The 16,755-nt window shown below is 41.1% G+C and overlaps 1 protein-coding gene across 4 annotated transcripts in view; it reads right to left on the bottom strand.

Annotated features, from left to right (window-relative positions):
* LOC131343524 (putative leucine-rich repeat-containing protein DDB_G0290503) overlaps positions 1–16,755 on the bottom strand; it is a 64,040-nt gene that overhangs the window by 30,464 nt on the left and 16,821 nt on the right. The window contains exons 9-11 of one of the 4 annotated variants that reach the window (XM_058375270.1): positions 16,240–16,461; positions 14,729–14,953; positions 10,722–13,199 (exon numbers count right to left, since the gene is read on the bottom strand). The exons of 1 other annotated variant lie outside the window; for it this stretch is intronic. In XM_058375270.1, coding sequence (XP_058231253.1) covers positions 13,038–13,199; positions 14,729–14,953; positions 16,240–16,461 — 609 coding nt within the window. In that variant the 3' untranslated portion in view covers positions 10,722–13,037. Of the gene's footprint in view, positions 1–905; positions 5,194–9,516; positions 9,783–10,721; positions 13,200–14,728; positions 14,954–16,239; positions 16,462–16,755 lie in introns of those variants that run through there. 2 more of the 4 variants (XM_058375268.1, XM_058375269.1) reach the window with 2 other exon arrangements.

Genomic DNA, 16,755 nt, shown 5'->3' with positions numbered 1-16,755 from the left:
CACCACAGTATCGTCCGCAAACTTCACGATGTTGGTGGAGCTGGAAGTGGCCACACAGTCGTAGGTATACAGAGAGTACAGCAGGGGGCTCAGAACACAACCCTGGGGGGCTCCAGTGCTGAGGGTGAGTGAGGGTGAGACATGGTTGCCCAACCGTACTGCCTGAGGTCTGTCTCGCAGGAAGTTGGAGATCCACCAACACAGGGATAGGCTAAGGATGGCCCAGGATCTCCAACTTAGTGGTGAGTATGGAGGGAATTATGGTGTTAAACGCTGAACTGTTGTCAACAAACAGCATTTTGACATAATTCCCCCTTCTGCTGTCCAGGTGGCTCAGGGCTGCGTGATGGAGGTGTGCGATGGCGTCCTCATATTTATAACCTCAAATTTATTTCTTACCACCCTACATCACATCTTTTTCTATTCTATTCTATTCTATTCTATTCTATTCTATTCTATTCTATTCTATTCTATATGCACAATTTATTTTATTTTTCTATTTAAATGTGTATTTTTACTGGTGGTGTTGCACTAGAGCTTGTGACACTCAAACAAATTCACTGTATGTGCAAACATACTTGGCAATAAAGCTCTTTCTGATTCTGATAAAAAATAGTCTATATTTCTATATTTACATAGTCTATATCTATAATTCTGCTGCATAGTTTTGTTTTTTATTATGTTTGTTTTTACTATGGATTTGTGTGTGTTTTATTTTTTTACATAGTTTTTGTATTTGTCTGGCATTCACTGTGTACAGCAAAGAAAGAATTTAATTGTTTCTCACTTGTTCTCAACTTGTTTTCTCACTGTGCACATGACAATAAATGTTTTGAATCTTGTATCTAATTTCCCACAGAGGAGTCTGTGGCCTAGGTTTCTGGTAGACAACCAAAGAATTTTACCTGGCTGGTAAGCAGGGTGTGGGCGGTGCCTGCAGTTGGCTTGTGTATTTTGAAGGCATACCGCTCTTTGGAGACGTACATGGGTGCTCTCCCACATTTCTCTGTTCTGATGATACCAGTTGTCCACTGCTGGGTCATCCAATGGTTCCCCTAACCAAGGAAACAGTGGCAGTTGATAGCCCAGAACAAACTGAAATGGCATGAGACCAGTGGCTACAGGTGTGACAAAATTTCGGGCATACTTGGCCCATGGGATGAATTCATTCTACCTCTGTTGGTCCTGGCTGCAGTAAGTATGGAGATATTGCCCCAGCTCCTGATTGTGTCATTCTACTTGGCTGTTAGATTCAAGGTGGTATCCAGTCAAGCTTACGTTAATGTCCAACCTTTTGCAGAAGGCTTTTCAGATTCAAAAGGGTGAACTGTGTACCCCTGTCACAGACGATGTCTTTAGGTATACCGAAGCAACAAAATATGTGCTCCATTAGTGCATCAGCTGTTTCCATGACCTTAAGAAGGCCCTTAAGATGAACGAGCTTGTAGGTCTTCGAGAACCAGTTCACTGCAATGAGGACTGTAGTACAACCATGGGAGTGGGGAGGTTGGTGATAAAATCAAACAAAACGTGTGACCAGGGGTGCTGGCACTGAGAGGGGTTCCAGAAGTCCGACTGGTAATTTGTGGGGCATGCATAGCTGAGCACAGATGGGGCAGGTGTTGACATAGGTCCATAGGTAGCGAAAGCCACCAGAATGTATTTTCTAAAGAGCTGAATCATTCTCTGGATAGCTGGGTGCCCTGAACTGGTTAAGGTGTGTACCTACTCTATGGTTCATTGACGGAGGGTCGAGGGTACAGTGGGGCATTCCTGGGGTGTTCAATCCCCGGTAATCTATACAGGGCCACAAAGCCAGATGCTTTATCCGAGGGGCAAAAAGACAAATGACAAATGACAATGCTTCTTTAATGTATTCCTCCATAGCCATAGATGCAATTCTTGGGAAGGGCTGTATTGGGCAGATCATCAATGCAGTGGTCCCACAGGCAGAGAGGTGGTAACTTGGTGGCACAGACTTTGCTGAAGACTTCCTGCAGGTCCTGATATTCCTTTGGCAAGTCGATTGTTAGTGTGGTGTCTGGGCTTTCGGTTGTTGTAGTGAGACAGGGTAAAGGAAGGGCTCACTTGAGGCAGTGCTGTTAACAGTAAGGTAACCAATGTGCGAGTTCTTTGTCACTCTAGGAAATAAGAGGGCTGTGAGTATGTAGCCAGGGGAACCCCAGGATGATTTGGTTCACAGGGGAGGAGGTGACGAGCAGGGTACTTTAAGTATGAAACGGCCTGGTCTGCATGATGAGCGGGAAGGTTTGATGAGTGAAGAGGCCATCTCCAATGGGTTGATTATCCATTGCTGTGATTTTTAATGGGATGGTGCATGGCTTAGTAAGGAGTTGGAGGTCTTCTGCTAGGCAGTAGTAAATAATATTGATGGTTGATCAGGAGTCTACAAGGGCTAAAACAACAGGAGGGAATTGACATGGATTATTGCACATTACCGGCAACAGCAAAACGAGGGGACAGTGGTAGATCTGCCAGGAGGTCTCTCCGGCCAGTCTGCACAGCAATGAATGGCTTGGCCGCAGCAGAAACGTAGCCCATATTGCTGTCAGCGTTGATACTGCTCAGGTGAGGTTCGAGTGTGGCCTATTTGCATGAACTTCTACGTATGTTTCCATTCAGGAAGGGTTAAACTGAGTGCATGGCCGAGGTGTCTGGTTAGACCTGAGATTGTCCATTCAAATGATGGTGGAGATTAATTGTGCCAGGACCACCAACTCTGCCTGCCACCTCTGGGCCCCTGTGTAAGGCCCTTAACCCTCAATTGCTCAGCTATATAAAATAAGATGAAAATGTAAGTAACTCTGGATTAGAGTCTCTGTTAAATGCCAGAAATTTCTTCTTCTTCTTTTGGCTTTTCCCTTCAGGGGTCTCCACAGCAAATCTCTCTCCAACCTCAATACACCTGGACATGCCTACCTGGCATAGTGTGGTTTCAAGGCTTGCTCTCTAAACTCCAATTCTGCAAGCCTCTGGTGCAGTATCTGGGTATATGTTTGTGTAGCTTTAAGTGTGTTAGTGTGTTGTGTAGCTCTAATTGTGTGTATCTACATGAGGTATATGTTTGTGTAGCTGTAAGTGTGTGTTACTGTGTAAGATATGAAACAGTGATGCTGTTCTTTAATATAAAACATGTAGCAGAAAAATTTTTACACCACAGAAATGTTTCTGTGACAGTAAATACAGAAAAGCTTTTGTCTTTTTTTTCTAAAGCAAATCCAGTTAGAAGAGATGAAGTGAATTGTGATGATCATTGAGTTTAATCCTGACAAGTGTTGGTCTGATGGCATGGTTCATGAACCATGAGTCAGTTCATTTATATTTACTTCTTAGATCTTGAGTCAACAAGAAAAGCACCAAAATCACTTCTCTATTATCTCCTGCACTTTCTCCCACAGGAAAGACAGACTCTGACCATCCCACAGGGCAGGACATTTCACAGAATTAACAGTAAATAATCTGAGCTAAATGAGCAAACATGGATTGTGTGCCGGTGTCACCTGCACATGCTTCATTAACTGAAATGTCGAGCTGTTCTATAGAGGCACCGTAATCACTGCTACAACACAGAGTTTGTTTTAATTTCCAGTCCACATCATGGTGATAAACAGCTGTTTCACCAAGTCTCAGGAGCAGAAGCAGTAGAGACATGTGATTTGTCCATATACCAGAGAACCAGAACCAACAGAACCAGAACCACACAGCTATCTACTGCACTATTTAAAAAATTAATTAATTAATTAAATAATTTAATCCTGATAAAAATTCCCATTTTTACAAATCCAACTCTGTGCTATATGAGGTAATTTATCTCCTTCCTTATCTCTCCACACCACTTCATCACCATCAGATCTTCCTACATCTCATCCACCTCTGTGGAGCTCATTGTCTTCTGATCTTGCTCTGCTGCAACTGTGAGCTTTTGTAAACCATCCATCACCTTCCCCAGCTTCTTCTTCATCTGCTCAATACACACACAGTTTTTTCAGGCTGCTTAGGTTAGTTAAGTCTGATATTTTAGGTAGGTTAGGTCATTGCTGTTAGTTATGGAGTTTAGATTAGTTACATTAATTAGTCATCGAGGTAGTATTTTACATTAATCAGATTAAGTTGTTGGGTCTGGATATTTAGGGTAGTTAAGCAGTTAGATGTTGTTAGGTAGTTAGTTGTCAGGGAGGTTAGGTTAGTTTAATCAAGTTATTTGGTTAGTAGTTTGTTGTGTTGGTGAACGAGTGGAGACACTGTACTGACCACACAGAGCAGCAGCTTCTTAATTGAACTTTACTGCAGACCTGCACAGTAACAAGCTCTCTGATATTTCCAGCAATGAAAATGACTCCTGCTGTAGTTTCTCCCAGAACCACAGATTTCTCTGAGACGGGAGGGCTCACAGGAGCTTTGTTTTCTTGCCCAGGTCTGAAACAAGCTTCTCAATTTGGTTCATCACTCCAAGAAAGCTGCAGACCTCAGACACACTGGTAGAACAGCAGCCAGTTGATCCAAGTCGGGCTGGAATCCAGCTGAAGACAGATTGTGGGTCAGGAAAGTGATACAGCTTCTTTAGTTCTGCATCAACAATGCTATGTTCCTCAGGACACCTTCTACATACAAGCACATCATCCATGTGACCCACAGCTCCACCCAAACAGTCCTACAGTCCATTCAAACACTGACACGTTCTTATATGGAAGAGCTCTGATGTGCTGGACAAATGGTAAGTAAATAAAGAACAAATGGTGTAATGAAGGTAATCAGCTGTTGAGACTCCTCAGATGATCTACCATCTACCAAAATCTAGAATCATCTACCTTATGCTGAATTCACACTGCACAATTTTCATCATATCACCGTTGTTTTCTCACTGCACAACAATTTGGGGGAACATTCAGTGGCTGCTGTGTTCATATCAAGAACCAGAACCATTCCAGCACTCCAGTCACTAGGTCCCTAATTCCTCTTGATGATGAGAAGCTTCATCATCCTGAATAACACCTCCTGCATGTTTCATTAGAGGAACTGGGATATGTTCCCAGAACACACAGTATTCCACTGGTCCATGTAGCAGTCTGTCCTGTAGCACTGGTGATTTACAGCATCATTGTCTGGGCAGAGATCCTTTCTGTGGTCTGGTGAAGTTCCAGCTCCTGCAGCATGATGTCTGATTTTTCTTTACAGGTTTTCTGAAACCTTTTTCTGAATTCTTTGTGTTTCTGGAAGAATTCTGTCTCTTTGTGTATGCCCTCTAACCTCCTGCCTGAGTTCTGTTCATCTTCATGCTCTTCTGTAGTCACCACCACAAAGTGTCATCAGCTTTGTCTCCCATACAGTCAGTCCGTGTGCACATCTGCTGCTTCTACAAGGTTACAGAGCCATCTTTCACAGTTGGGTTTAGGAGTCTGATCTGATATGAAGACACTGGTGCTGGAGATTCTTCATTAAGGTTGGTCAGTAAAGTCATTTAGGTCATAGAGTTAGTTAACAAAACAGCTTATTTCAGTTAGTTAGGTGGGTTGTTTAGGTTAGTTTGGTTTAATCAGGTGGGTCGCGTTAGTCTGGTTAGTGTGGTTGAAGGTTGCTCAGGTCATTTAGGTTGTTTAGGTTAATTTGGTCAGTGTTTTGGTGTTTTAGATGAGTTATGTTAGTCAGGTTATTTACTATAGAAACATACCTGTTTTCTCAGTCATTATTATTTGTCATCACTGTTCAGTAGTCTGTACCAGTACAGCTCTGCCCTCTTTAACATGGAGAACGGTGTGACCGGTACTACATATTCAGTGTTCAGGTACTGCATCTGCTCCAGGTGATCAATCTCAACCTTTGCTTCCCTGATGATCTCCATTTTTCCGTCTTTAGCCTGCTGTACAGACTGTTTCACTCGTTCCTAACTGTTACACACACACAACATTTTTCTAAATTTCAATTTCAATCTGCCAGTAAATAAATAAATACAAATCTGTATATTTTTAAATGTTTATCACTTTTTTTTAGAACATTTATATTTCCTTCCCAAACTCAGCAGTGAACTGAATGAAACAGGACTTCCACAGTTCACAGATGTTTAAATAAAACTACAGATGAATTTGATGAAGAGGAAAATCTCTAACAAGATAACAGACTGTTAGAAACATCATCACAATCCTACTGTCTTACTCTGTGTGTTTGTGTGTGAGAGAGAGAGAGAGAGAGAGAGAACAAATAAGAAACATACCTCTCCATCCCCACACATTAGATGTTGTTCATTGCTGGGTTGTCCACTGTATTGCTTCAGCTCTATCCTCTTTACCCTGCAGAGGAATTTGATTTGTTCTGAATAATCCTTGTTCTTGTACTGCTGCTCCAGCTGATCAAGCTCCTTCTCAGCTTCTCTAATGTTCTGCTGTGTTCCTCCCTCAGCCTGCTGTATGAGCTGAAATGGGGGTTGATCTTGGGCAAGGTGTGCACTGTTACGTGTCCAGGTAGATTTCATCACATTTTCTTTACTCATCTCTACAACAAACCCCAGTGTGCCTGCCTCAATGACTACCACCCTATAGCCCTGACCTCAGTAGTGATTAAGTGCTTTGAAAGACTGGTCAGAAACTTCATCACTTCTTCACTACCAGACATACTAGATCCACTTCAGTTTGCTTACTGCGATAATCACTCTACTGAGGATGCAATTACACATCTTCCCCACACAACTATGAGCCACCTGGACTGCAGGAATGGGAATTATGTGAAAATGCTGTTTGTGGACTACAGTTCAGCGTTTAACACCATAATTCCCTCCACATTCCAACTTCTAAGTTGGAGGTCCTGGGACTCATCCCTATGCCAATGGATCTCCAAAGACGGACCACAAGCTGTATGGGTGACCTGAACTGGACACACACACACACACACAACCAAGATCTGATCTCAGAGGAGAACTGAACTGTGCTGGACACGGACACACACACATACATAACACACACGCACAAAAAAAAAACTGTGCTGGACATAGTCAGACACACACACACTAAATTGTCCTGTTTGCACGCACATGTCACTTTACATTTATATATATTTATATTAATCCTGTTTACATGTGTCACTTTAATATCTGCAGTCACTGTATACACTGTTCTTTGCACATTGTCTTATTCATTGCTCAAAGTCGGCCTATATGTTGTTTGTCTTCACTGTCTTGTCTTGTCTTCCTGTGCACTTCTGTTCTGCACTTTAAGAATAGTTAAATTTTTTAGTTTAATTTTAATTTTTAAATTATAGTTTAATTTTTTTTTCTCTCTATGTCATAGCTCTATGTTTGTTGAAGGAATACTTTGAAGAGCTGATGAATGAGGAAAATGAGAGGTAAAAAGAGTAGAAGGGGTGAACTCTGTAGAACAGAAAGTAGATAAGATTAGAAAGGATGAAGTCAGGAAAGCTTTGAAGAGGATGAAAAGTGGAAAGGCAGTTGGTCCTGATGACATCCCGGTGGAGGTCTGGAAGTGTCTAGGAGAGGCGGCAGTGGAATTTTTAACTAGTTTGTTTAACAGGATTTTAGAGAGTGAGAAGATGCCTGAGGAATGGAGAAGAAGTGTATTAGTGCCGATCTTTAAGAATAAGGGTGATGTGCAGAGTTGCAGCAACTATAGGGGGATAAAGTTGATGAGCCACACAATGAAGCTCTGGGAGAGAGTAGTGGAAGCTAGGTTAAGGAAGGTAGTGGACATTTGTGAGCAGCAGTATGGCTTCATGCCCAGAAAGAGCACAACAGATGCAATTTTTGCTCTGAGAATGTTGATGGAGAAGTATAGGGATGGTCAGAGAGAGTTGCACTGTGTGTTTGTAGACTTGGAGAAAGCGTATGACAGGGTGCCAAGAGAAGAGCTGTGGTACTGTATGAGGAAGTCAGGAGTAGCAGAGAAGTATGTCAGAGTGGTGCAGGACATGTATGAGAGGAGCAGGACAGTGGTGAGGTGTGCTGTAGGTCAGACAGAGGAGTTCAGAGTGGAGGTGGGACTGCATATCCTAGGCCAAAGACTTAGGATATGATCAGCCTAAAATTCTGTAAAGAGGTATTATAGTACTTTTTAAGAAATAAACAAGGAAAATAAGAGTTATTTTAAGTGTTACAGCACAAAGAAGTTGTTTAAAGATCAACTCTTCTAATGGAAGCTCATTCCACCATTTCGGTGCCAGAACAGTAACGTGTCTTGATGTATATCTACATCTTACACTGATCATTGGACCAGTTGATCTGTATAGCAGTAGATCTGAGGGGGTAGTGCAGAGCATGGTGCAGTGCGTGTAGTAATGGAGCGTGAGTGCAGTGCATGAAGTAGTTCAATTTTGGTTTGTATGCAATCAGTGTCTGGAATCTGATGCAGCAGCTACCGGGAGCCAGGGAATGCAGCAGTGTGGTGGTGTTGGAGAACTTGCAAATTGTGCTCAGATCTAGACCTGCCAGATGAAATGACCAGAGAGTGAACAAGCACCTGAGCAGCCTATATGGGGATAATAATTGCCGAATCCTTTTTATGTTGTAGAGAAGATACTAACATGAGCATGTTACATTAGCAATATGGAATGAAAAGGACAGTTCATTGTCCGTGATTACTGGGGGGTTGCAAGCAGTAGCCAAAGGGGAAATCAGAGAGTTGTGCAGGGATATTGCAAGATCCTGGGCTGGGGTTGAATCATCTCAGATTACCAGAAGTTTAGTTTAGCTGGGATTAAGTTTCAGCTGATGATCCACAATGATATGTCCACCAGACATACCGAGATTCAAGCTGAAGCCATGGTATCTGAGGGAGGGAACGATAATATAAGTGTGATCAGCATAGCAGTGGTACGAGAACCCATGTGGGGATGTAACTTTGCCAAAAGAGTGAGTATATAGAGAGAAAAAGAGAGAACCAAATACTGAGCCTTTTGGGACATCAGTGGAGAGTCTGCAAATGTTGATCCTCTCCATGTTACCTTATGTGAGCAGCCATCCAGGTAGGAAGCAAACCATTCTCATACTGTTCCACAAATTCCAAGACTCCTGAGGTTGGACAAGAGAGTCTTGTGGTTTACTGTGTCAAATGCTACAGAAGGTCAAGGAGGATGAGGACAGATGACAGCTTGGATTGCAAGACTGAATGATCTTATGTAGAATCTCTTCAGTGGCTACAATTAAGAAATGTGACAAATAAGGAGTAGGGGAATCCTGGCTGTGCAATGTAGGCAAGAAGACTTGTCAGACGGGATGTTTAAATCACAAAGGATTGTAGAGGGGTGCTGTCAGAAGGGAAAGAACTGAGGAATGTGTCCATTTCTTCCAGGAAATCTCCTAAGGGACGAGGAGGGCAGTAGATGAATTTTGATTAAAGCTGTAACTGAAACTGCATAGAATTTAAAAGAAGAAATGGTTAGATGAGACAACAGCAGACTTGTACAACCACCCCTGCCTGCGTATAGTGTTTATTGTGTAGTTGTGGTGTATATTGTGTAGTATATAGTGTGTATTTGTTGTGTAATGCCACTTACCAGTGGTGAATGTGAGGATGAGGAAGACCAGGACACAGTGATGAAGGCTGCAGAACTGCATGGCTGTGGAGACACAACACCACCATCAGCACTGCACAGGTGGAGAATAAAGCAGGAGACAGACATGGACTCATAGCAACACTTTATCATTAAAGCTGCAATTTACTGAATTCACTCACTTTTACACACATTCAGCAGTCAGTCAGCTTTGATCCTAATAAACACTTTTCTAGATTTCTAATCAGCTTTAAAGACTGAACACTTCACTTATTTCTGACCTTCTACACTTTCAGCATCAATCTGTCATAAACTCACTGATTAAAACATTTTCCCTGTCTTTATAGTCCTTATATTGTAACTATTAGGGTATTTTTATGTTAGTCTTTTTTTCACAGATTGAATGTTACATGTGCAGACGATAAAACATCTTCAGCATACAAATGAACAAAGAGGCAAATGCTAGTGCAGTGACAGAAATTTGGAAATGTGATCTCTGTCTTTAAACTGTAGTCTTTCTAGTCTTTATACTAGATTTATTTGAATTAGCTCAATTATTTATTAGTTTATTTATTTTTTTCTCTTTATTTGCTTGACTTTATTAAGGCTGTTTGCATGACCTTTGTACTTGGGGCTATTATCTTATAGTTTATATTACTATAATCTCTTTTTACGCATTCAAATATTTGTGTCTGTGTGTGTCTGTGCGTCTACTACACACCCAGACACAGGTTTGTTTCTACTTCCGCAAACCTATTGAGCTGCATACTTTGAATACTTTTCTTAAACTGCAAACACTCAAGGCTCGACTTCAGTACAGTCGCATTCAAATGACAGTGTACGAGTGGATAAAAGATTTTTTTAAAAGAAATATAGCTAAATATGTGTGTGTGTGTGTGTGTGAGCACGTTTGTGTGTGAACTTACCAGGAGCTTGTCTTACCTAAACGCTTGACTTTCTTTTCCAAACATCCGGTGATGTCATGACTCCAGAGAGAGAGAGAGAGCGCATTGAATTGAATTAATTTCAATATCAATCTTTGATATAAAACTACATGGGATAAGGAAGCACTTAAAAATGTAAAATTGACTTTTCTTTCACAGGCAGAGCACACAGCTACATTCGTACACCAGCTTGTCCTAAATGATTAGAATATATATATTTTATTATATCTTTTCATGTGACAACACTGAAGAAATGCCCCTCTGCTCCAATGTACAGTAGTGAGTGTCCAGCCTGTATAACAGTGTAAATTTGCTGTCCCCTCAAAATAACTCAACACACAGACATTAATGTCTAAACCGCTGGCAACAAAAGTGACTCCACCCCAAAGTGGAAATGTCCAAATTGGGCCCAATTAGCCATTTCCCCTCCCCGGTGTCATGTGACTCGTTAGTGTTACAAGGTCTCAGGTGTGAATGGGGAGCAGGTGTGTTAAATTTGGTGTTATCGCTCTCACACTGGTCACTGGAAGTTCAACATGGCACCTTCACTGCTTGGAGAAAACCAATGAGATCAATTCAAACACTTCTACAAAAACCTCTTACTGGGAATCAGGATTTATTTACAGACCAGTGTTTATGAACCATAGTGGAAAAGAATTGCGTGTTAAATTGTACATGTTTTATTTTGGTGGCTCCAAGTTAATTTAATAAAGTTGTATTTTGTCAAAATAAAAATGTGCTTAAAAATTAGACATATTTTGTAATATTTTGTAATCATTGTGTAAGGTGAGCTACAGGACCCCCGACACACCAAAAAAATACTGGACCACACCATCCCCCTGGAATGTTGTTTACAGTTTGACCAACTGGTGGACACAATATTAATAAGTCTCTTTGTGGTGCTTTGATTATGAGCGGATTTTCCACCAAAGGCCAGGAGTCTGTGAGATCAAGCTGACCTGAAGTGATTGACAGCTGCAGTGATTATAAAGGGAGAGAAATTTACAGCTTTCTGTATTTATCCTAATCACCTGGTGGAACAGGTACAGAGGAAGAACGTGTGTGTGTGTGATTACTTTTAGATTACTTCAAGGTCACACGTAAATAAAATCAAGAGAAAAGCAATATGATTTATTTATTCTGGCTTTAAAAACAAAGTAAATAATTTGTGTAACTGTAATTGAGTGTTTATAGGTGTTGTATATGTTTGTGAAGCTGTAACCATGTGTTTATAAGTGTTGTATACAGTATGTTTGTGAAGCTGTGAGTTAGTGTGGTGTATATGTTTTTGTAGCTTTAAGTGTGTTAGTGTGTAAGACGTAAGAAGTTTCCACGTGACTCACATGAGGCAGAGAGAACCAGAATCAGAACCACATAGCTGTCAGTACTGCATTATATTCAGTCATTTCTTTGGGCTTGAATGAAAAAAAATCCTGATTGCATTCCAATTTTTACAAAATAACTACCCTGAATCTGATCACTTAGATTTTTGAGATGACTAACAGATCATGGTCTTGTGCTACAGTACTAAGTGATTTTTTATGATCCTCCTTTTTCTTTCAAAGCCCCACAGTTATGGAACAGCCCTCCAATTAGTGTTCAGGATTCAGACACAGTCTCAATGTTTAAGTCTAGGCTGAAGACACATTTGATTAACAAACTTTCATTGTTTTCTTAGGTAAAGGAGCAGATCTGGAAGGTTCATGGTCATAGAGTGTTTGGTGTACTGGGATGTTTGGATGCTGTCATCTTACCACCCTCACAAGTCGCTCAGGTTTGCTGACTGTGAAGTGGTTGGATGCTTTATGTCCTGGTAATCCTTCATGTCTGTGATCTTCTGGCTCTCCCTTTTAGTTATGATGTCATAGCTAGTCTTGCCGGAGTCCCTGCCTGCACTTTACACATAATCTACATTGTCTTTAAGCATCACATGATCAGAATCATACTTAATATATCTTTCTCTCTGTCGAGCTATACACCCCACTCCTGAGCTCCCAGTGTTTGCCAGTTTCCAGTGTGACCACTGCCCTACCCCTGGTCGGAGTCTCGTCGCTTGGTGGTGCCCACTGATGCTGTGGATGGATGTGTGGACAGCCTGTGACCAGGAGACAGACCTGGACAGAGCCAGTTTCACACCGTCACAGATCTGCCATTTCATCTGTCAGCTTGTGACAGCAAAGAATTAGTGTCTATAATGAACTCAGAAACTACACTGACCTAATAGTTCCTCATGGGCCATTGGTTGCTGTTGTTGAAAGGACATTATTTACTGTCCAGTGTTACCCAAATGAGGATGGGTTCCCTTCTGATCCTGGTTCCTCTCAAGGTTTCTTCCTCATATCACAGGGAGTTTTTCTTTGCCACTATCAGTGCAGGCTTGCTCATTAGGGATAAAATCAGGGTTAAATAGGAATGTGTGTATATATATATATACTTTTGTAAAGCTGCTTTGAGGCAATGTCCATTATGTCTTTGTGATTTGTGCCTTGAGGCAATGTCTTGTTCTGCTACTCCCAAAGTGTGTATGCGTATGAGAGTTTGTGTTGGTCTAACACAACTCTGCCTCTGTGCTGTATGAGGTCATTTATCTTCTCCCCTCTTCTCTTCACACCACTTCTTGAACTCCATCAGATGTTTCTGCATCTCGTCCATCACTTTGAAGCTTGGTATCTCCTGCTCTTGCTCTGCTCCATCTCTGAGCTTCTGTAAACTGTTCATCAACTCCTCCACCTTCCACAGAATCTGCTCAACACACACACACAGTCATTTCTGGTTGGTTAGTCAGATTGTGTAGTTTGGGTAGATTGGTTGATTAAGTAGTTTAGATTAGTTAGATGAGTCAGGTCATTAGTTAAATAGTTTGGAATATTGAGGTGAGTGTGCTTTAGCTCTTGAATTTCTGACTTGCGTTTTGTATCTGTAACTCAGTTGGTTCTTTATTGCATAGCATTGTTGATCCTATATTGTTAGTTTATGATAAGTAGTCCTCTTAGGTGAATATTTAGGAGTAGTTTCAGTCTCCCTTAAAGTGTGAATTGTGGGCAGGGCTTACTAATTTATATTGGGCCTGAGCTACTGACACTAGTATTTGGAGGTATAACATTGTCAGCTGCAATTCTACCACCCAACTGCTAGTGGGAGCCATCACCATAATCATAGCACTTCCGGGTTAAGCCTATTTTGCCATGCTAATGCTAATGCACACTGTGAAGTATTGTCAGTGTTTTTTCCTGCAAACCAAGCCTGGTGTTTTCTCTGCCCGTTTGCCGTTGTGTTTGCCCATGTTTTGTTCTTTGACTTGCCCTTTTGTAACTGATTTGTTTGCCTCATGAACTGATTGTTACGGTTTCCACAGACTTTGCTTGTTTTTCGACTTTGATCTGATTTGCGATTTTTTCATTGTTTGCACACAGTTTTATTTATTAAACTTCAGCATATGGAATCTACCAACTTTGTAGAGGATTTCTTCGTCAGTGTGAGATCTTCTTCAATCAGCCAGAGACTTATATTTTTATTTTCATTAGAGCAACTGTAACATGGCAAAAGAATTTCCCTGTGGGATTAATAAATTCTTTGAATCTTGAAAGTCAAGTTCCTCTACACCAAACTTCTCATCCATGTCTTTATTAACCTTGCTTTGCACACTGGTGCACAGTTATGTTGGAACAGGAAGTTCATTTCACTGGAACTTAGGGGCCAAACCCAACCATTAAAAAACACCTGAATTTATTGATTTGGAGGGCTGTCCCGAAACTTTAAAAACACATCAAAAACACATCAAACCTCAATGGGGAAAAATATGAATATCTATACTGATATGAACAGGGTAATGTAAACCCCAAAAATCAAAAGTGAAACAATTATGCACCATTTTGCTGAAATTTCATTCCAGCAACTCAAAATGGTACTCAGTATTGTGTATAGCCCCACGTGCTTGTATGCATGCCTTGATGTCAGGACATGCTCCTAATGAGACAATGGATAGTGTCCTGGGGTATTTCCTCCCAGATCAGGGTTCACTGAGCTCCTGGACAGTCTGAGGTGCAACCTGGAGGCGTCAAATGGACTGAAACACAATGTCCCAGAGGTGTTCTATTGGATTTAGGTCAGGCGAGCGTAGGAGCCATTCAGTGGTATCAATTCTTTCATACTCCAGGAACAGCCTGCATGACTAAAATTATAATGTGCTACTGTATGTAATTCTGTGTGTGTGTGTGTGTGTGTGTGTGTGTGTGTGTGTGTGTGTGTGTGTGTACAAACAGGAAACATACCTCTGTTTTGTCAGTCATTAGATGTTCACCATCACTGTACTGTAGTCTGTACCAGTACAGCTCTGCCCTCATTAACACACAGAACTCTGTGACTGTTATTAAATGTTCAGTGTTCATGTACTGCAGCTCCAGCAGATTGATCTCCTTCTCTGCTTTTCTGATGTTATGTATCTCTCCTTCAGCCTGCTGTACAAGCTGGTCCACTTGCTGCAGTCTCCTCTTCAACTGGTACATACACACACAAACATTATCCTTTCTCTGACTGAAAGACTGTTAGAAACATCATCATGTCTATGGAATAAAGTCAGTGTCATAAATAATGGTGGGTAATTCAGAACATTTGTGTGTAATTCTGTGTTTTACAGATACGAGATTTTGTGTTTGTTAGAGTACAACTCCAGAATGTACGACTACGCTAATTTTCACAACACCTCTGTTACGTGCAAGGAGTTAGGCTGATGTCATCATGTGTGATAAACATGGATGTAGACACGGAGCTCTGAAAGTGAAAGCTCGTAGGGTTGATTAGATGTTCCATGTGAGCACCTTGTAATTTGTACTCAGTGATGACTAAAATAAACCTCAATCTCAAACCTCATCAGTATGAAGTATTTGGTATTTTTCAAGTTTAAGTCTGTTCATCAGACTGAGTTAGTCAGGTCAATGTGGTGATTTGGAATCAGACAGATTAGCTTCAGGAGACTCTCACTTTAAACTGAATTATCAATCTATCCATCCATCCATTCATTCAATATTAAGTGAAATCACAAAGTTACTGAAATATACACGACATATCCAAACACTCAGCACAATGAGGGGAACTTTATGACGTGTGTGACGTCAAACCCCCAAAATAAGCAGAATTGCTAAGTTACAGCAACATACACGTGACATATCAAAAGGCTCAGCACAGTGAGTGGAAGTGCATAACGCATGTCCTGGAGACGTCACGTGATGTCACGTGCGCGCCAACCCCCAATATATGTTGGATCGCACAATTACCCTGACATACACATGCGACATATTAAAACGTTCAGCACAAATGAGGGGAACTGCATGACGTGTATCCTGGTGACGTCACGTGGAGTCACATGCAGGCCAGACCCCAAAATTAGCAAAATCGCAAAACTACCACAATATACACACGTGACAAATCAAAGCGCTCTGCATAATGTGCATAACTGTGTGATGACATATCCACTCGCCTCCAAAAGCACTGCCACCCTGTCTCTCCACTCGACTCCAGAGAGATCTGCACCCTATCTGTCCACACGTCTCCAAATTTATTGTTGACCTGTCTATCCACTTGTTGCCAAAAAGCATCAGAAGGCACAACTACATGCTTTGTCAAGCCAACATCAAAGTTTGTCATGACGAACTTTAAAAATCTAGTTATAATAATAATAATGATAATAATAATAATAATTATTATTATTATTATTATTATTATTATTATTATTTCGCCACAGTGTGTGTTTGTGAGTGAGTGAGAGAATAAATAAGAAACATACCTCTAAGTCCTCAGTTATTAGACATTCTTCTTTGCTGTACTGATGCCCCTTCAGCTGTTCCCTCTTTACTGTGCAGAGCACTGAGACCTGATCTGAATAGACCATGTCCTCATACTCCTGCTCCAGCTCGTCTATCGCTTCCTCCGCTTCTCTGATCTTCTCCTCTGTTCCTTCTTTAGCCTGCTGTACAAGCTGTTCCACATGTAGCATTCGCCACTTCAACTGTTACACACACACACACACACACACACACACACACACACTCTTTAATGAATTTAGTCAATTAATCATCTATTTATCCATCATTTCTCTGAACAGTATTAGTATATCTTTTTTTGGTTAAGTATAAAAACATTTTATTCCCTTCCCAAACTCAGCAGTGAACTGAATGAAACAGGACTTCCACAGATCACAGATGTTTAAATAAAACTACAGATGAATTTGATGAATAGAATAAAGTGTAAAGAGGAAAATCTCTAACAAGATAACACACTGTTAGAAACATCATCATCACAA

Source organism: Hemibagrus wyckioides, linkage group LG22 (genome assembly GCF_019097595.1).
Source record: "Hemibagrus wyckioides isolate EC202008001 linkage group LG22, SWU_Hwy_1.0, whole genome shotgun sequence".
Lineage (NCBI taxonomy): Eukaryota > Metazoa > Chordata > Actinopteri > Siluriformes > Bagridae > Hemibagrus > Hemibagrus wyckioides.
This window is presented reverse-complemented; position numbering and strand designations above follow the sequence as displayed.